Genomic DNA, 23,510 nt, shown 5'->3' with positions numbered 1-23,510 from the left:
CAAAAACTTGAGAGAGGTTAACGTGGTGAATTTGGGGCTCCCCCTTCTGGGGCTCCCTCCTCTCTTGGATATTCCCCTGCCATTTCTAGCCATTTTGGAAGCTCCAGACTCTCTCCTGGGGACCCCCAGCCAGCCAGCCTGCCGCACCCACTCGAGTGCCATGGTCATGTGGCATGGGGTGAGGAGTCCTCAGAGGGAAAGTCAGACAAACATGAACCATGTGCATGTGATTCCCTTGGTTCAGGGGTCATGGCCCCTCCAGTGTCTGCCTGCCCTTGGCCACTGTCCAGAACCTTCAAAAGGTTGCCCACACAACTGTGTTTGTAATCGCTATCAGCAGGAGGGCCACGGTAGCCTGCATCAGAAGCTGAAAGTCAGGAGGCAAACTTTCAAAGACAATTTCAATGCAAAGTGAGCCACTGCAGCTTCTGCAGCCCATGGGGACAGATGGGGACAATGGAACCCCCTTTCTGCTGACATGGGAACGGAGCGCCCAGCAGCGTCACTCCCTGTGGCTCAGGCTCCCCGAGGGCATTAGCAAGCTCTTCCATCAGCCACAGACCCACCACGGGGAGCCACACTCTCCCTCTGCTGCTCGACCCCCACCATTTGTGGTCTTCCTATGTGGTTGCCCAAAGGGCCTCTCCGTGCACCGACCCTTTGTTTCCCCAGAAAAATGTCTCCACCCATTTCCACCCCCACCCTCTCTCTTCAGGGCTCAGACTCAGAGCCTAGATCTGGACTCCTCTGGTCCTCTCCTTCCCTGTGGACCTGTCCCACCATAATCCCTGAGATGCTGGCCACACCCTGGACATAAACGTCCTCCTCGTGAGCCCCACATGCAAATCAGTTCATGCAGCTTGAGCTCTGGGCAAAGGCTCCACAGCTCGCCATTCGCATACCAGCCCTGTTTTTCCATGCGCACCTCACCCTCGAGGCTGATAAGTGATTTATGGTGGAACAGCATGCATGGGAGCCCAGAGATGGAGCTGTTGATGGAGTCCAGAGAAAACCTCATGTGGTCCGAAACACAAGTGTCTAGAGGTTGCTTCGGAGGTCAGAGCTGGGACCGGAGGAAGCAGGGAGGGCTCCCTGGAAGACGTGTTTTAGCAGCTGGACCTTGCAGGACAGGCAGCATCAGGCGTAGGGGAGTGGGAGGCACGGAAGGCTGAGAAGCACTTTGCACAGATGATCTCTTTGGGTTTGGGTGCGTTTGGGAGCCCACACTCATGACAGGTAGTGAGGCTGGGAGGTGAGCAAAGCCAGATGGGGGAGCGCCGCCGGTCTGGGACCTGCCGCGCTGTGGGTGCCCGAGCCGTGTCTGTGGGTTAGCTCTGTGGCCCCGGGGCAGCGCTGGGACACTGCTGAGGGTCGCCCGTCCCTCCTTCTTGCTCTCAGACGTTCGGCGCTGCAGACTGGGAGGTGTTCCACATTGGAGAGAGGGTCTTCCTGGCGGTCGCTAACAGTCACAGCTATGACGTGGAGATGCAGGTGCACAATGATTCCTACGTCGTCAACTCGGTCATCTACGAGCTGAATGTCACCGCGCAGACCTTCGTCAAGTTCCAGGAGATTCCCACCTGCAGGTTTGCCTTGTGGCGGGGCGGGCGGGAAGGGCAGGGTCCAGGGAGCGGCTCGGCCGGAGCCTGGCAGTGATCCCAGAGCCGCGCGCCCACGTCTGTCGGGGTGCACTGTGGCCTCACGGCGCCGCGTGTGCGAAGCTCCTGCAGCCGCAGCGACTTTGGGGCTCCTATTTGTTACCTTGGCTCTACTTGCTTTCCAACTGTGCGCTCGTCTGTCTGTCTGTCTGCTGCAGTTCAGTGATTTTTATTAAAGCCACAGATCTGTGCAACCACCACCAGGTGGTTTTAGGCCGTTCTCATCACCCCAAGAGGAAACCCCCACCATTCAGCTGTCATACCCCCTCCTGCCCCGGCAGCCAGCCGTCTACCTTCGTTCCCAGTCCTGGACGTTTCGTCCGCGTGGAATCATGGGGGAGGCAACCTCTGGTGCCCGGCTGCTCTCCTTGGCCATGGTCTCAAGGTTCCTCCACATGGTGGCTTTTCCGGGCTGAGTGATATTCCATCGTGCGGGTGGATCCATTCGTGGACCCCATCCCTCGCCCGCTGATGGACATTTGGGTTCTTTCCACCTTTGACCGAATGGCGTGGCTCCGTAGAGTGGAAATACACCTGCTTTGGGGGCCCAGCAGGGACTCACGGCCAGACGGCTCACTTCCTGCTGCGCTCAAGCAAACCCGGCGTCTGGTAGGAGCCGCGATGCAGACAGTGTGAGTCTGCTTGCTTCTCCCCATCTCGGCCGGTGGACGCATGCCCACGGCACCGCATGCCCGCCACCCGTGGCCGCGCCTCAGGGAGCACAGCAGGGGCTGAATCATAGAGTCAATACTGGTTATAATCATTACTTTGGCGCTGAATCGTAGAATCATAGCTGGTCATTACTTGAGGTGGCCCAGATACGGTCCTGCTGGTGGAAGAGGGCAGAGGTGGGGCCCCTGCTGGCCTCAGCCCTGCCCCTGAATGTCCCAGGGGCCCATCTGAGCCCCTGCTCAAGGCCAGCGCCCTCGGTCCCCACAGGAAAGGGACCTGGAGGCAAGTGTCCACTGAGAGAGGGTGGCCTTCTGCTGCCTGAACAGGCCACAGCTCTGAGCGGCCGCACACAGACGCACAGGCCTGGCCTCCGGCGTCCAGCTGAGCCCTGCTTGCTGCATGCGGGGGGCCCGGCTTCCCCACCTCAGAAGAATGCAGCACATGGGTTTGCAGTAAGAAATACAGCTTCTGAACGTAGGAGAACGTTTCTCTGTCGGTCCCCGAACCAGTATCAGGCAAGGAGCCACAGGGCAAATGGGTGACCTCACAGCCAGTGTCCTCAAACCCTGCCTCTGGCGGGGGGTGGGGGTCCTACACACCCCCCTGGAGTGACTGCAGGCTTGGGACCTCTTCTCCGATTCCTTCCACTGCTTTAGAGTGAGAGATTTGGCCCACATTCCACCACAGAACTGAGCGAGCCCACTGTCTACGGATGGATGAACGGATGAGCAAACGGGTCCCTCCACATAGCGGGGTATCATCCAGCCTTAAAGGGAGGGACAGTGACCTAGGCCACCACACACAGACCTTGGGGACACCATGTTCAATGAGATGGGCCGGCACCAAATACGGTGTAACTCCACCAGTACGAGGCCCCCCGAGCACTCAAACTCAGAGACAGAGGGTAGGGTGGGGGCGCAGGGCTGGGGGAGCTGGTCAGTGTTTAACAGGAACAGAGGTTGGGTTTGGGAAGGTAAGAGTGTCCTGCAGACGGATGCTGGTGATGGTCGCACGGTGTAATGAACGTACTCAGCACCACCGAACCGTACACTTGAGGATGGTTAAGACAGCACAGGTCATGCGAGTTGTATTTTATAAATTTTTAAAGTGTTTAAAAAAATTTTAAACAACTGGTTTGCCCTTCCCTGGAATAGACCCAATTCAACGTGTGAGAAAATCACTCTGGCTCTTGGGGTGGCACGGGGCCCCTGGGTTCTGGGATTAGGAGGACTGGCTTGGAGCCGGTGCCCCGGGCTTCACTCACGTCTGCCCCCCTGTCTCCACAGTGCTCTGGACTGGGAGTTTTTCTCGGTGGGAGAAGATTATTTCCTGGTGGTTGCCAACTCCTTTGATGGAAACACCTTCTCTGTAAACAGTATTATTTACAGGTAAAGAGCCTCCAAAGGCTGCCCCCTTCCTCGTCACCTGAGTTTCCCTGGGCCATTGAGGGTATTGGCCTTCCCTGCAGGGCAGGTGACCACCCGCTGTAGTTAGTTGCAGGCTGAGCCTGGGTCACGCCCTGGGGTTGGACAGGTGGCCCGTGGATCACGCTGACGCGCGCCACCTCTGGATTCTGGCCCGTGCTACAGACTTCCAACACCGTACTTTGAGAGTTCTTGGTATTTTATTCTATGAGATGTTCCCGTCCAGGACTGTGGTGGGTCTCTCCCTTTATCCCTTCAATACGGGTTTGCGTGTCCTCATATAGGCGCTGGGCCTTAGCATTAAATTCACTCAGGGAGGCTTTCAAGTTTTGTGAGTACAATACCTGGGGTCTTTTCCTTTCCATTTCCAGCTGCTTATCATGAGTTAACCGTTAACCAAATTATCATCTCAGGTCTGCTAGCTTTTCTTAAGAAGAGTCTTGTGGAACTTCTAGGGGTATAATTACATCCGTGAGTACAAGCCACTCTGCCTCCTGATCTCTAATGTTTGTGCTCCTTACTAGTTTTCTTAATTAGCTAGAAATTCAAGAACAATCTCGACGGCTCAGGACGCCGCCGTCTCCCCAGCGCATGGGACTGACTTCAAGTGTTTGCGTCCATAATAGCGCACGAGTTGGACTGCAGTTTTCTTTTGGGGACTTACCCTTATCCCATTTGATCTGGAGCCCAACTCAATAATACACATGCAGAGTTTTCCACCTACACCCACAGACTGGGGTAGTTCAGAGAGTAGGTTCTCTTTTCTCTGCGGTTAGCTTAAATTCGGCTATAAAGCCTCCTGGGCTTGGCTCCGTTGCAGGGGTGTCTCTCGAGCAACTTCCCCAATTTCTCCCATGGTTACTGGTGCAACCAGTCTTTTCACCTCCTCTCCAGACAATCTGAGTCGTCTGTACCTTACCAGAAAAACCACCGATTTTCTTTAGACTTTCTAACTTATTAGAAAGTAGAGTTTTCAACATGACAAAGGAGTTTTTAAAATTCATGTGGAAGCATAGATTTTCAAAGGTCGCCAAGAAAATTTTGAAAAAGAAGAATAGTGAAGGGGGCTCCCGTCGCTTGGAGACAGCGGATGGTTTCTGCCGAAAGTAAGCATGCAGGTGGAGAAGCGCGCAGCCCGGAGGAGAGCCCGCGGTTTACATCCTGCAACGCGATCGGTGTCGTGTTTCCAGTCAGTGGAAAAAGGACGCGTACTTGTAGGTAACTTCCCGTCCGTCTGGAGGGAAACAAAGCTGTAGCCTGCTTCACATCATGTAGAGAAATACACTTCACAGGGATTAACAATCTAGATGTAAAAACTTAAACAGCAGAAACATTAGCGGAAAGGCTAAGGTGACTTTGACCGCACAGCTGCACGGGAAGTCGCGGGGACCTCCTCAAACGAGGCCTGCGGAGGCCACCAGGGCGACTCCCTAACCTTCAGGGTTTCTGCGGAAAAAGCATCCCATTCAAAATCAAAGAAAACAACTGACCACACATTTGACAGAAAAGCAACCCGTACAAATTGATAAAAGCCTGTCTTAATTGGGAGACATGGGCAAGGATATGAACAGAATGACAGGAAGAAAATGCAAAAACTGTGAGCGAACATGAAGAGTTGTTTCTTCGAAGCCGGAGGATGGCACACAGAGGCCATGCGGGCAGGAACCACCCAGCCTCCCGGGTAGTCACCTGGACAAATACCCAAATGAAAACACTCCTGCCCTTTGACCCAGGCGCCCCGCCCTAGGGACTCACCCTCAAGAACCCCCCGCCCGTGGATCCCTTTAGGGGGGCAAAGCCTAGAACCGCTGGCTCTGCGGGAGGCATGACAGGCAGGGGGGTGGGGGCGGGCCGCCCAGCGCTGTGCCAGGAGCTGCTACCCGCTTTGAAAACAGAGGGGCGCCACGCCGGTGTGGTGACAGGTGTGTGTTTGGGGGCACGCGCTCGCCGTCCACACCGGCCCCGGGAGCAGGGGGAGGTTCCAGCTCAGCCCCGACAATCAACCTTCTGGCACGGCCAGGATCCCGTCCGTGTCCCCCTGCCCAGAGCTGCGGGGTCTTGGACAGGGCAGGGGGCCCATTCCAGGCCTCAGGTTCCCTCTTTGCAGGCTGAGTATGGCGCGGGGAGCTTGTGCAGCTGGGGTGGGGGGGGGGCGGAGGGACAGGTGCAGGCCTGGAGAGGGCGCCACTGTGCTTCCCTGCTGGGCCTGCAGGGGCGAGGCTGACCCTGCGTCTCCCACAGGTGGCAGGGCTACGAGGGCTTTGTGGCCGTGCACAGCCTCCCGACCTTCGGCTGCAGGGACTGGGAGGCGTTCCGCACCGCGGCCGGCTCCTACCTCCTCTACTCCAGCGCCAAGGAGCCCCGCTCCCGCGTACTGAAGCTGAGGACGGGCTGATGGCACCCCCGCACCCCGCCCAGAGGCCTGGGGAAGCCAGCGTTTCGCCGTCCCCGACCCACGCCGCGGGACACCTGTCCGCCTCGCTGACCTGGTAACCATGGCGGCCAGACGGGGCGGCCGGGCAGGTGGCCCGCTGGAGCCCCTGCGCGTCCTGCCGGGATTTCTCTTTAAAAGGAAAGTTCACACAAAATGTTACCTCAAAACCAGTGGGGCCCCATCACCGTCCGCGGTGGCCCTCTCCCGGCTCCCCTGGCCAGCCCAGATGCGGAAGCGGGCTCAAGGCTGTTTTAGTGTTTTGTACCAGCTATTTATTGTATTCTATCTATACAGAAATATATTTATGACGCTCTTTACCCAAAGCATGGCAGTGTCTGCGTGTGTCTGGGGAACAGCCCTCCGTAAACAGGTCACGAGGCAGCAGGACACGCTCCACCGCCACGGGGCCGTGGGCCTTTGAGGCTCTAGTCTCCCAGAACTATAGGGAGCTGCTTCCTCTGGCCTCAGTTTCCCCAGGAATGCAGTGGGGGTTGGTTTAGGTGAGGAATCACAAGGGGTGCCGGTCAGGTGTCCCACCCATGGGAGACCGGGCCCGTCATGGGGTCCATGCGGCTGTGCACGCCGGCCAGCTCCCCAGTCACTGCAGCTGGCCTCGTGGGCATGCAGGATGGACTTGGAACGCCTCCTCGGGGCTGCGCTCGCTCAGCTCCTCTCAAGTCTGACGCCCCAACCCTACAGCAGGCGGGGGCTTCCTGCTTCCCTGGGAACCAGGGGGGGAGGGGAGGTGCCCTCACCACGAGGTGCCCTCCCTCCACCAGGCAGGGCTCCTGGATGTAAATCAGTGCTGTGTGCTGGAGGCTTTGCTGGGGCGGCCCCGTGGGGTCCGCACACAGCCGGGAGACCGGGGGTGGGGCGAGGCCAAGCCTGTGCCATTACCCATGGCCACGGGCTCTGGGAGAGTGAAGGCCTGGGAGGGGAGATGGAGCCGGGCTGCTCAGGGGCCCACACTTATTTCAACGCTCTGCCGCTTCTGTCTTGAAATTCTCGGTGATCTTTGCCCAAGGTCACAGAGCAAGGGGCACAGTGTGGCTCCAGCAAGCCGCAGCCTGGCTTCCCAGGGCCACACGCGTGTCAGAACCGAGTGCCCATCCTACCCACTCCCAGGAAGGAAAGCTGGGCCTCAGGCTGGGCCAGATGGGGATTTCCCGACTAGAAGCTGGGCCCTCTTCACTTCCAAAAGCTGGGATTTTTCTAGAGCCCCCTTCAGGCCAGTAGTGGGCTGTGTGCCTCCGGGAGGGCTGGGGCTGATCTCAGATAGGACATCCCTCCCAGGGAGAACCACAAAGGGCAGGGGGTGGGGTTCTGGGGCCCCAGGGTGTCTGGGCCACATGGCTATGGTGACAGCCGCGGGTCCGCTGGTCCAGGGAAGCCAGCTGAGGGCGCTGCCTAAAAATGCAGGACCTCTAGTTACATTTGAATCACAGATAAATAACAGGTGCTTTTTTTTTTAGTTGACATAGATCACCAATCCTGCACAGAACATCTACTAAAGTATGTTTGTGGTTTCCTTGAAGTTCAGATTCGAATGGGCATCCTGTGCTTTGGTTTGCTCCATCTGTCTGCACTCTTTGGAGGGGCTGTGGCGGACAAGACCCTCTGAGGGTCTGCTGGTGGGGGCGGGTTCTGATTTTATCTGAGACGTGACACAAAGAGGAGAGTCAAGGCAATCACGGGCTGGGGTGGCCGCCCCGCGATGACTCTATGTGTCAACTCAGAGGGGGTTTCTGGGTGAGATTAACACAAGTCAGAGGACTCTGGGTAAAGCAGACGGCTTTCCACAAAGCAGGGTTCTCCCCAGTCAGTGGGAGGCAGGGTTGGAGTGATCAAGCAGCCTCCCCAAGCAAGGGGGATTCTCCAGCAGCCCGCCTTCAGACTGGAGATGCACCTTTGGCCCTGCCTGTTGTCCCCCAGGCCGGCGGCCCTCAGCAGCCTCTGAAACCCTCTGCACCTTGTGACAAAGCTCTTCCCCCTCCCAAATCCGTCCCGTCGGTGCGGATGCTCTGCAGAGAGAGCCCTGGCAAGCACAATGGGCTGACAGACAAAGCACTCAGGAGTCAGGACGTCTTGTGTTTGGTTCCACATGCTATTTCCCAATCACCCAGCCTCAGTTTACCCACAGGGGATGGCCAGCTGGGCACCGTCCCACGCAGCTCCTCTCTCCCTGGAGTGACCTGGACAGACATGCACCAGCTTCCTCTCGGCCCAGCTGGGGTCGCTGTGGTGTCTGGCTCGCCCTGGGGGCCGGGGGCCGGGGGCCGGGGGCCGGGGTGGCCCCCAGGGAGGAAGGAGGCAGGTGACGCAGCGGCACACACAGAGGGAGCAACCGCATCCCCGCCCGGGGCTCAGCCCACAAACAGTGGCCACCACGTCCTCGGCACAATATCTGATGTCTGTTCTCCTGGGTGGAAACAGAAAAATGTAAATCAAGATTTGTTTAAATTATGAATGCAAACAAGAGGGGAAATGGACAGAACGTTAAAATATTTACATCTTTTCAAGTAAGCTCTTCTGGTTTCTGTCCTGTGGAACGTTTGCAAGGCGGCATGCGGTTTCGTGTGAATTTGCGTGTGATTTGACGCGACCACATTCTTGTCATGTTGAAAGCAGTGCTATCCTTCAACGGGGCAGTAGTCTGGGGTTTGCCGAGCCGGGCACCTTTTGTCAATCCATGGGATTCTCTTCAAGGGCCTTCACCGTGATAAATAAGGTCATGTCTTCGAAGTCGTGATTTCCTGGAGAAATACTGTCCGCGGCAGTTTCTGCCGGCCCTCCTCACTTCCAGGCTCCCTCCTAAACCCGAACAAGGCTCAGCACGGCCAGTCCCACCGGTGCAGCCAGGATGGGACTTTGCCTCTTTCACAGTCTGTCCGGTCAGTAAGTGGAGGAGCGCCGGCAAGTTCCTCGTGCTCAGCGGTCATGGCTTCCGGCGTGATGGGCTCCTCTTCCAGGCACCTCTGAACCTCACCACCACCAACACAGCCCTCGGCCTCTGCCACACACATGCACAGCCTCCCGCATGCACACCCACTCATGCCCACACCCACTCTCACACACGTGCACACACACACAGGTGTGCACACGTCTTCCAGTCCCTTCTAGCCAAGTGCTGTCTTGGGCGGCTCCCCTGGGGCCTGGCTCAGCTGAAGTTCAGCACCGGCTGACGGTCCAGGTGGCAATGGTTGTCTGCTCACACTAAGTGCCCACTATGTGCCAGCTGCCCCGCCTGGCCTGCGGACACACACATGGCCACACAGTCCCAGCCACGACTAAGCTCCAGAGGCTAAAACCCAGATTCCTCGTGGTGAGCCTCAAGGCCCCGCATGACCCTGCTGTCTTCTCCTCTCCTCCGCCCATGCCCAGTCCCTCAGGCTGCGCCCGCCTCCCCGCACCCAGGTCATTCACATGCTCCTTTCCAGGCTGGCATTCTTGTCCCTTGCCTCAGCATTCCCTCACCCGGCCCCTCCGAGAGGCCCTCCCTGACTCAGGCCAACAGAAGCCCCCACCCCCAAACTCCACCGCACAAAAGACACCCCTCTCTCTAAACCTGGTCGCACTTCATCGCACAACACTTAGAGAAGTTCAGAGCTCACATGTGTGCCAACTCCTTTGTGTCTAGCTCCTCCTCTGGAACTTCGGGCCCATTCTTTATGGGCTCCCAAGCCGTCTCCACGGTGCAGGTGCTCCAGGCACTCCCAGCCTTCCTGGTGGTGAGGGTGCCCCCGGGGGCTCCCAGCGTTCCCCACGATGCAGGTGCTCCCAGCCTTCCCCATGGCGCAGGTGCCCCAGACGCTCCCAGCCTTCCCCTGCTCTAGGTGTACTTTGCTGAGAAGACACAATACAGTGGGATTGTGCAGTGCACAGCTTTCCAGTCGGATGAGGGGTTCAAGGCCTGGTTCTTCCCCTTACTGTGTGCACTCGAGCAAGTCACCAAACCCCCTCACCCTTGGTCTCCTGGGGTCTCTCTTGTGTAAAATAGGGAGCCCCCTCCCCCCGGGGCTGTGGCAGGATGGCAGGGTGTGGACACCGCATGGCCCATAGCTCCTGCCCACGGGAGCGGGTTATGGCTGGCCCTGCCTCATCGCCACTTAGCTGCTCAAGGATGTTTTCCTAAACAAAGTTGGCATACTGAAAATCACCTGTGAAAGAAAAAGGCTGCCCTACGGTTGAACATAGATGCATTGATTTAAACCACATGCTAGCAAATCAAAGCGATCAGTAACACAGAACGCCCAGGGGGGTTTCCTCACTCCTGGAAGGACCGTTTCTTCTTAGAGCCTTGGGAATCATCTGGCATGGTAGCAGCACGTCAGCAAGCCTGGAGGAGAGCAGAGCATATCAGCAAGACGTGTGGCTCTGTGACTCTGAAGCAAATTTAAAATTTTACCTTTAGTTTTATTTTATTTTTATTTAATTTATTTAATTTTATTTAATTGAGAGGCACAGACCTAAGAGTCCTGTTCAGGGAGTTTTGCCCCTTGTATAAATCCAGACAGCCCCTCCCAAACAAGGCTCGAGCCTTTCTGGCCCCCCAAGGCCCCTTGTGCCCCAGTCCAATCCCCCACCACGCCACCGCCTGCCCTCTGTCACCGGCAAGCTCTGTCATCTTCGGATTTCCTTCAGGCGGGCTCGCGGCTCGCGGCTTGGGTTCTGTGTGCCCCCGTCTCTCAGCCCCGCGGTTGGAGACGTGTCCGTGTTGTTGCATCTGCACTTCGTTCGTTCTTAGTGCCGATTTTATTTTATTTTTTTTTAAAGATTTTATTTATTTATTTGAGAAACAGAGAGAGTGCACAGAGGGAGAGGCAGAGGAAGAAGCAGACTCCCAGCTGAGCAGGGAGCCCGAAGAGGAACTGGATCCCAGGACCCTGGGATCATGACCTGAGTCAGAGGCAGATGCCGGAGGCGCCCCTCTTACTGTTGATTTTACTGCTCATTTTTGTTGCTTTATCCCCTCCTATGACGAGGCCGTCACTTGTTTATCTGTTCTCCTATTGATTGGCTTTTGGGTGTTTTCCCATTTGGGGCTGTGGCAAACGTCACTGAGCTCCGTGCCCAGTGCGTGTGGTCACTTCTGTAGCTGCGTATCCAGGAGCGGGGCTGCTGGGTCTCAGGGTAGGTGATGACACGGCTTTATAACCAGCAACTCCAAAAGCCGGGCTGTGGCGCCGTGTGCACCCCGGAGTCATGTGGTCTGGCCTTTCCCCAGGGGAAAAGCACGAGGGTCAGTAGGCACCTGCTAGAACGAGTGGGAGAATTTCGTGAGTTCAGTCGGCCCGTAAGTGCGTAGAAGGGCCCAAGCCCAACTTGTCCTGCTTCATTTCCACAGAGAGAGGACAGCGGAGCCCCAGAGAGACAGACGCTGCCTGCCACGTCCACAAAACAACAGGCTGGCCCCGTGGTAGTCTCCGGTGGCCACTGTCACAAGTGGCCACACGCTAGTGGCCTAAAGCAACAGGACTGTATTATCTTACAGCTCTGGGGCGCAGCGGTCCCAGCTGGGTCTCACCAGGCCAAAGTCAAGGTGTGGGCGGGCTGCACGCCTTCTGTGGGCCCCAGGGGAGAATCCCTTCCTGTCTCCTCCAGCTTCTAGAAGCCCGCTGCCTTCCTCAGCTGGGGGCTCCTCTCCCATCTTCCCAGCCAGCAGTCGGGGGCTCTCTGCCCTCTGTCTGCCTCCCCCTTCCACCTACAACAATCAGGCCCACACTTTCCCAAGGCCCGCTGGCCAGCAACCCTAATCCCACCTTGCTATGGGACCTAATATAGTCACAGGTTCTGGGGATTCAAAGATGGGCGCGTCTTTGAGGGCCCAGCACCCCTGGGGGCTTTGATCCCTCCCCACTTCCACCACTGGAACAGCTGAGACTCCTCCTGCGGGTCCCAGACCCCCATCTATCCCTCAAGAGCTGTCCTGCGCAGGGGGAGCGGCAGAGCTGCGTTCAGTCAGGACCCTCACGGTCTCATCCAACAGAGCGTGTGCACCCAGTGGTTGCCCCATGCACAGACAGGGCCTGGTGAAAACCATCCCAACCCCTTAGAGATAAACTAAGGAAACCACAAAAATCGGATTCCGGGAGGTGAGTAAGGATTTGGACACACCCTCGCTGACATCCTAGCACTGTCACTGTTCCCCGAGTTACTGTGTGGTTTTGGTGCCCGCCGACCAGAATCCAAACGCTGCCACTTTTGATGGTGAATGGAGTGATCCACAGAACATTTCGAAGAATCAATATGCAAAAATACTTCGAAAAAATGAGGGAAACCCTGGCCTGCAGGTTTTAAATTATACTAAACCAATTCAATTTGGTCTTGGCGCAAGTTTGGAAAGTTCAAGTTCCAGATGTCAGAAATAAAAAGATTCCGGAATAGAATTTTTTCTTTCTATTGGGATGGAAGCTTTAGAGGTAAAAACAATGGCAGTAAATGAAAAGGGAAGATGACGTATTTGTCAAATAGATAACGTTGCATTTTTACTATCACAAAGTAAAGTTGAAAGGCCAGCATGCTGGTCCGTCCAGGGCTTGACCCTCTGCCCCGCGGTCTGAGGAGCACTCACTATGAGGCCCTCACAGGAACCAGAGCAAAGGGCGTGAGCAAACATTCACAGCAGAGGAAAACAGGCTTGAATTCTGGGGAGTTAACGCCCCCAAGGTCGTCATGGGCGTCCCAGGGGCAGGTGCTCCCAGACCTGTCGTGGTGACAGGACCTGCCCGGTCCATCCCGTGGGCCTGCTACGCCATTAAAAACTCAGCCGAGTGGTTCCTGTCTGTTGGTGATGCGAGTTAGGCTTGGAAAACCTCAGGCTCGGTGTCCTCATTATTGCGGCATCCGACTGACAGGCTCTGATTCTCGGCCCAGGGCAAGGACAGAGGTCTGGCGTCCATTCCCAGCCCTTGCTCCAGCAGTTCCAGCCCGTGGCTCTGGAGAGACTGCAGAGCAGGGGAGGCTGGTGGGGACCTGGCTCTGGCCGACCGCACGCAGGGCCGCCCTCTGGTCAGCACCACGAAGCCCGCAGAGACAGCAGGAACCAGCCCCTGGCCGAGCTCGGCCCACCCTGGTCGGTGCCCAGCAGTGGGCGCAGAGGGGTGCTGCCTGAGAGAGTGTGGGCAGCTGAGGGCTCCGGCGAGCAGGACAGTGTGTGCCTGCCCAAGGGAGCCACTTGCAGCTCCCGCGCGGATGGAGGGACGCCCCGGTGGGGCCTGCCAGGGGCAGCGCCTCAGAGCTGTGCCGGGGGACTCGCCCTGCACACAGGCTCGGACAACCGGCCCTCAGGGAAGTCCCGCACCGAGATGACCACCGCTCAGAGACGCCCCAGGGTCCTCCTCCCTGCCCTTCCGAAAGCCTCTGTTGGGGGAGGGGAGCAGGGTGAGGAAGGGAGGGGGCAGGGGGAGGAAGGGGGAGGGGGAGGAGGGGAGGGCGGCAGGGCTGCCTGAGCATGCCCCTCAGCCCCGCGGGCTGGCTGGGAGCCGGGTGGGCTTGTCTCGGGAAGACACTTTCCAGGGGCGACGCCCCAGCCCGCAGACTGTCCTGGAGCCACACGGCCACAACCACTCACGAGCTGGGTGGGTGCACGGTCCCCCCATCTTTCCGGACCCGTGCTCTTCTTCCTCCACGTGGCCATCTCGGCCTGCCTGCTGAGGCTCGGGGACGGCGCCGTGTCTGTCTGCCGTCCACTGCTGCCCGGCAGCCGGGTCACAGCCCAGCTGGGCGCCCGCCAGCTCAGGGGACCCTGGACGGTCGTGTAGCCTGTGTGCCCCCGCGTCCCCCCCTGCTGACGCCCCCTGGTGGCCACACTGCCCCCACGCCGGTCCCTCCCTCCGCGGTGTCTGTGGCCCTCCCTTCGGCCGTCCACCCTGTCCAGGAGCATTGGATCCCCAGGAGAGCTTGGCGCAGTGGGCCTAGGGCTCTGGGGTGCTGTCTCCCCTCCGCGTCTGCACAGACTAGGAGCCTAGCTGCTTTGACAGCCAACGTCACGGGCAGCACCCGGTGGCCGGCCTGGCAGCCAGCCCTGCACCCGCTCCTCTGGGCCAGGGTGACGCAAGCAGACCCCGCACTCCTGGCCTCGCTGGGCCCGTGGACGTGCCGCTGCCCCTCCTCACACTCCCTGTGCTTTGAGCCAGGGCGAAACCGAGGCCTACCTCTGTTTTGACAGCACTCGGGCCTGTCCTTCCCGATTGAGAACTTCCAGGCCCGGGCGTCAGGAGGCCCAGATTCCTGCCCAGCTGGCTCCTGAGTTGGGCATTTGTCCCCTCCAGACCTCGGAGTCTTGGTTTCTCAGCTGAAAATGGAAATATTCCCAACCGCGCCAGGCCACTGGGAGAACTCGCGAGGCTTGCTCATGAGCAGGCTGGCTGGCGCTGGGTGCTACCGCTGCCCCTGCAGGGCGGGCAGCCCCGCGCTGGGCCCACCGGAGGCCTGAGGGCCGCTGCAGACCTCCTGCCCACTTCCGCAGGCCTGGGCACCCTCCTGACTCTGGGACCTTCGGTACCCCGGCCCTGCCCCGCCCCCAAAGCGGGGTCAAGCGCCTGCTCCCTGCTAGCGTGCCCACCCGGCCCCCTGCCCCCCGCCCCATGCCCAGCCCAGCTCATGGAGCCCCCAGCCATCTGCCCAGAGGCCCCCCCAGGTCAGACAGGTGGCAAGACTCTCCCTCTCTCCAGCCGGTGTGGGCGAGGCTGAGGGGGCTCTGGGGGAGAAATGAGTGGGGGTGCCCGCCTGCCAGGGGGGCGGGCATGAGAATGAGTAGCGTATGGCCCTGTGTGAGCACGTGTGTGTGCAACCATGCGTGTGAGTGGCTTTGCCTGCTGTGTAGTGAGCGTGAGTGTGTGTGTGCACGTGTGCATATAGGACTGCACATGTGAACCTGTTTGCGTCGTGTGCATGTGTCATACATGTATGGGGTGCACACGTGAGATCGTGTGTGGTGTCTGTGGGTACCACCCCGCTGCACCCCCACACTGTGGCTCCTGCCCGCTCCCTGGTGGCCCTTCCTCTGGAAAAGGAGTGAGGCCGATGGGTGAAGTGAGCTCCCGAGGTCACCTGGGCACGGCCTGAAGGGCACACTGGCCCCGAGAACTCAGACACAGCGATGGTGAGTAGGGCGCCATGGGGCACGGCAGCCGTCTGCTCTGGCCACACCGGCCACTCTCAAAGTGGGGACTGTGTCTGTCCACTGAGGCTCCGCTGTAACAAAGTGCCACACACCTCGTAGCCTCGACAATGCAGGTTATTAATTTAGAGTTCTGGAGGTCTGAAGTCCGAAATGGGCCCCACGGGGCTAAAATCCAGGTGTGGGCAGGACTGGTTCCTTCTGGAGGCTCCAGGGGAGGATCTGCTCCCGTGCCTCTCCAGGTTCCAAAGGCACCTGCCTTCCTCCCTGCTCCCCGTGGCTCGGGGCCACACCTTCCATCTGTGGCATGAAGATGTGGACGTCCCTGTGACCGGGACCAGGAGGGGAGAAGGGTGAAGGCAGAGCGGGCTCGCCGAGTGCCGGCGGGTGGGGCAGGGCACAGGGGCCAGGCAGTAAGGGCCATCTTGCGGCCCGGGGTTAAGCTGGAAGCATCCATATGAACCCACGGCTGTCTACGGACGGGCCTGCAAGCGAGGGCCCACGGGGCACAGAGGTCTTGCAAGGTCACCCTGCGGAAAGGAACCAGAGCACCGGCTGAGCCCGGGTGGGGCAGGGGAGGTGCAGGGACAAGAACACGCTGTCCCACCCGGGGGGCAGGCCACCAGACTCAGCCCACGCGGAGAGGCTCCCACCTGCCGCACGGACGATTCGAGCTTCATCCAGGAAAGGAAGCCCAGCAGTTTGTAACCCAGCCCGTGTGTTTAAACTCATGCATAATGATGCTTTCAAAACTACCGGTCATTTTCAGAGGAACCAACTTTCTTTTGAAAACAGGTAAAGAACCAGGCATTCACCCTGCCGTTCCCACGTGACACAGCCATCGGAGAACCAATGTGTGGTGGAGGCTGCTCTTCTTTACGGGAGACTCCAGCTGACAGATGGGGAAGGGGCCGCAGGGCCGAGAATCCAGGGTCAGTGGCCCCAGGGAGTCAGCAGACCTCAGTGTTGATCATGGGTGGCTGCTAACATCACGCCCTCTTTGGAAGGGCACACCACCCAGGATGTGGCCTTGCTAGAGAAATCAAACAGAACTACCGGTTCCAGGAAACCGGGGACAGAGGACAAGCTAAACACCACCAGAGGACACACAGCAAAATCCAGACGAGAGGAGGTTCACAGGACGACCACGGAACTGCAAGGAAGTCAAAGGCAGACGGATGAGAGCGTCTACGTTACAAGAGCCATCATGGACATGCCAGCCAGGTGTGCGGTCTGACCTTTATGGAGATCCCGACTCAGACAATCCCCAAAATGGTTTAGAGACGATCAGGGAAACGTGGCCGCTGAGTGGCACTGGGGAGCCACTGTAATTTTTCGGTGCGGATAATAGTTTTGTGTTCAAAAGATTCCGCCTCCATGAAACTTCTAGAAAAGGTAAAACTGCAGAAAAAGGAGTTCCTGCATAAAAAAAAAATTCACCATTCACACAGAGAGAGCCCCACTGACCGGGGGAGAGAGGGGCTGGTTCTTGCACCAGGTGATCTCTTTTTTGGAATGGCAGGGCTGGGCGACACCGTGGAAGGCAGGGGGGAGTCCCTGCAGGTGGCAGAGAGACGCCCCTCCCCCTCCGGGAGATAAGGGGCAGGGAGGGCGTGGGAAGCGGGGGGTAGTCCCCAGAACACACGTGACCTGGCCAGGGCAGCCAGGAGCAGAAGGTGGACAGGGGACAGGAGGGGGCCTGGGCTGGGACAGGCTGTTGGGGACACCCGTTTACGGCCACCTGGCTCACAGTCTCCTGGGGCAGGAGAGCGGGGCCTGGCTGTCAACTGCCTGGTGTAAAGACTGCCCGTGGCCAACCTCAAGCTGCCATCATGATGTCAACTGGCTCACCACCTCCCCCAGATTTAACTGTTGGCCACCAAGAGCCGGTTTGAGCCGGTAGGAGCTGGCCCCAGCACCCACGGCAGCCCTGTGCTGACCCAGCTCTTCCACGCCGTGGGCTCGCGGGTCCGGCAGGCCTGGCAGGTCGGCTTCGTGACGAGGTCTACAGTGAAGGGGGCAGGGCGGGGGCGCTGGGTCTGTCGGGTGGGTCACAGGGGTGCAGATAACAGAATCCACGCCAGATGATTTAAGCACAGCGAGGTTTATTGAGAGTTCAGAGGCAGTGAGGAGGACAGCAGGCTCAGACTTTAGACCCAGCTTCCGGGAGAGATGGCTCCAGAAACCAACCCAGGCTCCTGCACTTGCCACACCTCCAGAACATTCCATCTCTGCCACGGTCTGCCCAAGCAGCCCTGCCTCCTCCCCAGGTAACTGAGTCCAGGATCAAAGTCTCATGTACATGCATCTCTGGAGAACGCGCTGCAAGGGAGCCTGGGGAGCGTGGTGCAGGAGGGCAAGCCAGCCAGGGCCGAGCCGGTGCACGGCACCCACTGAGGGGCCCCCAGCACCCAGGGCCAAGCTGTACTGCGCTGCTCAGAACCCCTAGGAGACTGGTCCTCGAGCCCCGGCCTTGACTTTGCCGAACGCTGGGCGGAGCTGTTCAATTGAGCCTGGCCCCACTCCAGCCCCCCGCAGCAGGGAGTCCACCCGCACACATTCCTTAGACCTCCGAGGGAATGCAAGCTCCCCCAGGCGGCCCCTGTAGCACCATGCTGTGCAGCCCCTGCTTTTAACCGCCGGACACCCTCATCTCCTGCCCACGACTACTGTCCATTAGGAAACATACATCCAGACTGGGTTTACCCAATCTCATGTCTAGTTTAAAACTCATCCACCCCCTGTAGGCCAAGCTGGGAACTGGGGGCCCTGCAGTGCGAGGCGGTCCCTGGGGCCTGGGCTATAGGGCCGCGTGCAGGAGGGAAGCTCTTTTGTGCATCCGCAGCTGCAAGCACTCCCAGTCCCAGCCCCGCAGAAGTCCCGGTGGTGCCTGTCCTGCCTCCCACAGCCTGGCAGGCAGCTCCTGGGAGAGGTCTGGGAAGGGCTTCTGGAGCGGAGCTGGGAGCCTCCTCCTCACCAGGGAGAGCCCCCGAGTGTCAGCACGGCCCATCCCACACTGGGCCACCCGAGAGAGTGACCCCAAAGCCCAAAGAGGAGGGAGGCTGGGGTACCAGGAGGCCACGGGCATAGGGCGCCCCCTCCTACGGTCAGGGTCAGGGGTGGGGCTCTATCCACGGTGAGGCTGGGGACCGAGGGAGCAGCTCAACCAGAGCATCTGGGCAGGGTGACCTGGCTCCCAAAGGATTCCATGAGCCCCTCTCTGGCCCTCTTCACCCCCCTGGCCCTGCGGCCTCCCTAGAAGCCAGAGCCCCACCACCCACCCCCAGGGGAAGGGAGGAGCCGTTCCCACCCCAAGCTGGATGGCTGTTCCAACCCTCTGTCCCATGGGGAGTCCCCAAATCACCCTGCCCTGACCCCTGACCTGTGAAGTGTTACCTCCTGTGGCCAAGGAGCTTTGCAGACCAGGCCATGTGTCTGTATAAAGTGCTCTGAAGGTCCCTATTCGGATCACAGTGAGAGCCGGGGGCCACCCATGTCCCATAGGCTGTGACCCCATTGCCCCCGACAGACGGGGCAACCCCTTTGTCCTATACCTGACACTGTCAACACCGATTCTCTCAACGAGGCCAGCGTGACCCTGCCCAGCCTCTGCAGATTTAGGATGTGGTCAACCACCCATCGCGGCAGGGGTGGGGGCTGCGTCAGCTGTAGGGCCTGTGGGGGCATCCAGCGATATGTGCTCACACACGGCAGCAAGGAAGGGGGTGGGCCCAGGCAGGGCGTCATCCTAAGGGGTCTCTCAAGGAGAGAGAAAAGGAGGGGGAAAGGGGGGAGGATGGCTGTACCCCGGGACAGCAGAGTGCTCCCGGGTACCAGGGGTGTGAACTCCCATGAGCAGGAAGGAGCTTTGTGGTCCTGAAGTTTAGGGATTTGGTGGGCTTCTTTGGAGGAAGGTGTCCACTCTGGAATGGCCCCTGAAGGGTGAGGGTCCCAGAAAGACCAGGAGGGCCTGGCAGCCCGACGCTCGGCTCAGGGTGACAGGGAGAGGACCCTTCTGGTGTGTCCAGGGTCCTCGGAAAGGGGCAGCCCCACCCCACTCCCCATGCATCCCCCGAAGAGCCGCATTTGGGTGGAACCCAGGATCTGGGCTGATTCTGGCACAAGAGGAAATGGCGAGTTCCCTGGCAGCGGGACAGGGCCCCCCAGGGCAAGGCTTCCCCCACAGCAAGGCGAGGCTCTCCCCAGGACATGAGTAGCAGCCACAGGACCCTGGCACATGACTCCGCATCTCTGTCAGGTCACCTCCCTTGGGCAAACCCACAGGTGGTGAGCTCCTTGTGTGGTGGGACCCCTCTCCCCACTGTGTGCGCCCTAGCATGGGTGGGCAGGGGGACCCAAACCACCCAAGGAGCCTGTGCCCTGCTGGTAGGCCAGCAGCAGTGCCCACCCGGGTCCCTGGGACTGACAGGCCACAGGAGGTGGTGCCCAGGCCCTGCCTCCCATCCCCGCACCCCTGGTCTGGGCAGAAGTGGGGTGCTTGTGTGTGGGAGGGTATTTGGGAGCTGTCAGTCATTTCTTTGTAATGCACCATAACCGAAAAAATCAGGACCTTGCTTGGATGGGCCTTTTGGGTGTCAGCTGTGGAGTCTGGATCTCTGAGTCAACCCGTAGACGGGATCAGGTGTTCAAGGCCCACCTGAGGTCATAGGACAATCCCCCGGTACAAACCACCCTCTATTTTAATTCTTTCTAAGCATCTGCTTCACGAGGCTTGTAATCTGTACACCTTAAGTTCATAAGCAATTTATCCCTATTTGTGCTCCCCCCCCAAATATTTGAAGCAATTTAAAAATAAGCACTCTTAAAAAAGACATCAAAAAATAAAACTAGAAAGACGGCTCACAGTTAGGTGGAGGTAACGTCTACCCTGAATGTAGAGTAACACAGCTGAGAGAATATGCTGAGTTAGCTCTGAGATTCCTGGGGGCAGAGGTGAAGACAGACAGAGACGGGGGGACAGAGAGGGAGCAAGGCAGGGGGTTCCTGTTGCTGGAGAAAAGGTAGCATCCCACTGACGGGCCTTGACACACCGAACACCTGTCCTTGAGAAGGAGCGGCTTCGGTGTTTGTGAGTAGAGAGGCAAGGCACACTGCAGACCCAGGATGACGGGCCTTCCCCCGGACCAGGCACAGACACTGGTGGGACTCGCGGCAGGGACGCACGACACTGCCCCCCTTGATGATCCACTCTGGACCTTTCTCGGGTTTCTGTCCGTGGTTTTCTTGGTTTGGGGGTCTTAGGGTTTCTCCCCCACTCTCCCCGGACTGAAATTTTGGCACAATTGCTACTCTTAACCAACACTCTGAGAATAAACAAAGTTGTTCAAAGGTTAGTTTGAACAACTACCTGTTTCACTTACCTCTCGAGAAAAACCTGGTCTCTACTACTTTGCTCTGGAAAGAGTTCTGCAGTCAGATGGGTTCAGGAAATACTACCAGGGGGACAAGGTAAATCGGTTCTGCCTTCCACAGATGAGTCTACACCCCACCGTCTGCGGGGCAGACCTCACACGCATGGACAAGAGCCTTTCTTCTTGGAATGCCATTCACACCCTACAGGCGCCACGCGGCCGAGGCCAGCAAAGCGCAAGGGACATGGAACGTTATGACAGACGGCCTGGTTTTAAGTCCCAAAGGGGTCACTGCCTGACTGTGTGGTCGTGGGCAACGCCATTTCTCCAAACTCTGGCTTCCTGGCCCCTCAAGTGGGCCTGATGGTCATATTTCGGACTTGAAGCGTGGCGCAGTGACTTGCAACACAAGGGAGGGGTCTGTGGGGGCAGAATGCCGCTCAGAGGGGGCTGGGAGGACCCAGTGCTCGTGGCACCGAAAGCTTGGGTCAGCCACCACCTGCTACGGAAGTGAGGGGGACAGGTGGGCGGTGTTCTGCTTCCGCCAGCAGGCACTAGGGCACTGGGCTGATGGGGTCCTTGGACACGGGGGCGCTGGGCAGGGACTTCAGGTACTCCAGGTGCCTCCTGGCATCCTCCTGGTTCTGGCGCACGTAGTACACGACGTAGGTGATCACCATGGCGAACCAGCCGAACATGGTGACCAGCATGGCCACGTCGGTGGTCTTGCGGTGGGTGCTGCAGAAGCTGACCCCGGAGTCCAGAGCCTGGATCAGCGGCTTGCCCACGAACTCCTCCTGCGCGGCCGTGTGGCAGGCGATCTCGTCCACAGACTCAGGGTCCAGCTTCAGCTCCCACAGGGCCTCCTGCAGCGCACACTCGCAGTGCAGGGGGTTGTGGGACAGGCGGATCTTGGCGCTGAGCTTGCCCAGGGCGTCCTTCGGAATCCTGCGGATGCGGTTATGTGACAGGTCCAGCAGCCGCAGGCCCCCAGCCAGGCCCGAAAAGGCAGCGGGGCCAATGGTTTCGATGGTGTTCTGGGACAAGTCCAGCTCCCTCAGCTGGTTCAGGTGCTGGAAGGCTCCGTTGGGGATGTGGGTGAGCTTGTTGGCATCAAGCTTCAGGAGCACAGCGTTGGCGGGGATGTCCTTGGGGATCTCCTGCAGGCCCCTGGCACTGCAGTGGACGGCCACGGCCCCAGCGTGCTCAGGGCACTGGCAGCTCTGTGGGCAGGAAGCGCCCAAGCGCAAGCAAAAGAGGAGGATGAGGCAGGACCCCCCCGCGGGGACCGGCAGGGATGAGGGGCTCTGTTTGCCCACGGGGCCCATGCTGACCACACCTGGGGACGGGGGGAGGGCGGTCTCCTCCCACTGGGTACTGCAGACCTGCGCTCTTCCTCACTCCCCCAGCCGCCGCTGTGCAAGTGACCATCTGACACAGGCGTCAACGCTCCCTCCTTCCACGCAAGGAAAAGCGGTGCTCTCCTCTAGTCCTAAAAGAGAGCGGCGATCAGCATCGCGGTGCCGCAGGGAACCCCGGGGAACACTCGGACTCTGCGGGAGATGTCACCGGCACACTGAAGCATCTGGCCAGCGGGGGTCTCTGTAACTTCTCTCCGAGATTCCCAAAGCCACCCAGAAGAGCAAGGGCAGGTCGCGCTGACCGCTGGCTGGTCCGGGAACCCTGGACACACCCATGGCACACCTACGGGAGCAGGGGCTGGCCCGCCGGAGGAGGGGCCGCCCCTCCGAGCTCCTGAGGCTGGAAACCAGGAAGACGGGGCTGCAGGGGTTTCCCGAGAAAGAGGAATGCGGGGGGCATTGGGATGGGCAAACGACCGGCGACCGAGCGGTGCGCGCTCGTGGCCGCCGGCGTGGCGGCTGTGGCCGGGGTGGCGGCTGTGGCCGGGGTGGCGGCTGTCGGAGCTTAGCACTTGGCTCATCCTGACAGCCCTCACAGAACTGCGAGCACGGAGAGAGCCCTTCTTTGTCAGCCCAGCGGGGACGAGCACGCGGCCCCGGGGGCGGCGCCTTGCATTTCAGTTGTGGTGGAGAGAGAAGGAAAGCGAGAAGGGAGAAAAGCCAAGCCCTGGGCGCGCGGCCGCGCTGGGGCGTGGAGTGGCGGGGCCGCGCGCGGGGCCTGGCGGGCGGGGCTGGGACCCCCAGACCCCGGGATCCCGGGACCCCGCGACCCCGGGCGGCGGACGGGCGGGGCGGGGGCTTTACCTGCACGGCCGCGTCCGGAGGCCGCTCTGCGCGAGGCTCCCGGCTGCTCGGAGCCCGACCCGGAGCCACACCCCGGCGCGGCGGCGACCCCGGGCCTGCGCCCACCTCTGCAGCCGCTCGGGACACACGCGGCTCGGCCTTCGGCTCCGCGGGGCGGGGCCTGGGGCGGGGGCGGGGCCTGGGCGGAGCCTTAAGGGCGAGATGGGGTGGGGCCTGCGGGAGGGGCGGGGCTTGAGGCGGAGCTGTGAGGCAAGAACAGACGGGGCCTGGAGGCGGGGCCTGAGGCGGCGGAGGGGTGGGGCTTGGGCGGAGTCTCGGATGGGGCGTGGCCAGGACGAAGCGGGGCTTGAGGACCAGAGGGGCCCGGCCTGGGGCGGAGGGTATGGCCGGGCTTGGGTGGAGTGTGGGGTCTGTGGGACGGGAGCGGGGCGTCACTCTTAGACGGAGGGTGGGGCGCGGGGAGGGGTGGAAATCTCAGGGTCTGTGGGCGTGGCTAGGGCCGCAGACCCCACCCCTGCTTGTGCGGCTTACGCCCGCGCTGGGAGCCGTGCCTTCCCCGCGGCTCAGCCGGGCGCACCCAAGCTGGTTAACGTGTTCTCCGCCA

At 59.8% G+C, this 23,510-nt stretch overlaps 2 protein-coding genes across 2 annotated transcripts in view; one reads left to right on the top strand and one right to left on the bottom strand.

Moving 5' to 3' along the window:
* Window positions 1–6,149, top strand: part of TSPEAR (thrombospondin type laminin G domain and EAR repeats) — a 51,491-nt gene extending 45,342 nt beyond the window's left edge. Inside the window, exons 11-13 of the mRNA XM_073887055.1 lie at window positions 1,399–1,586; window positions 3,617–3,718; window positions 5,996–6,149. Of these exons, the coding sequence (XP_073743156.1) occupies window positions 1,399–1,586; window positions 3,617–3,718; window positions 5,996–6,149 (444 nt within the window). The remainder of the gene's footprint in view (window positions 1–1,398; window positions 1,587–3,616; window positions 3,719–5,995) is intronic.
* An 11,254-nt stretch (window positions 6,150–17,403) lies between these two features.
* LRRC3 (leucine rich repeat containing 3) lies at window positions 17,404–23,049 on the bottom strand. The gene is made up of 2 exons (XM_025863574.2): window positions 22,907–23,049; window positions 17,404–22,173 (listed from the first exon to the last, which is right to left on the bottom strand). The coding sequence occupies exon 2, from the start codon at window positions 22,007–22,009 to the stop codon at window positions 21,236–21,238; it is 774 nt and encodes a 257-aa protein (XP_025719359.1). The 5' UTR covers window positions 22,010–22,173; window positions 22,907–23,049; the 3' UTR covers window positions 17,404–21,235.
* Between the last annotated feature and the right edge of the window lie 461 nt (window positions 23,050–23,510).

This window comes from Callorhinus ursinus, unplaced genomic scaffold (genome assembly GCF_003265705.2).
Source record: "Callorhinus ursinus isolate GAN/ISIS: 27379988/994484 unplaced genomic scaffold, GSC_fseal_2.0 scaffold75, whole genome shotgun sequence".
In the NCBI taxonomy this organism is placed as follows: Eukaryota; Metazoa; Chordata; class Mammalia; order Carnivora; family Otariidae; genus Callorhinus; species Callorhinus ursinus.
Note: the sequence above shows the minus strand (reverse complement) of the source record. Positions and strands in the feature narration are given on the sequence as shown.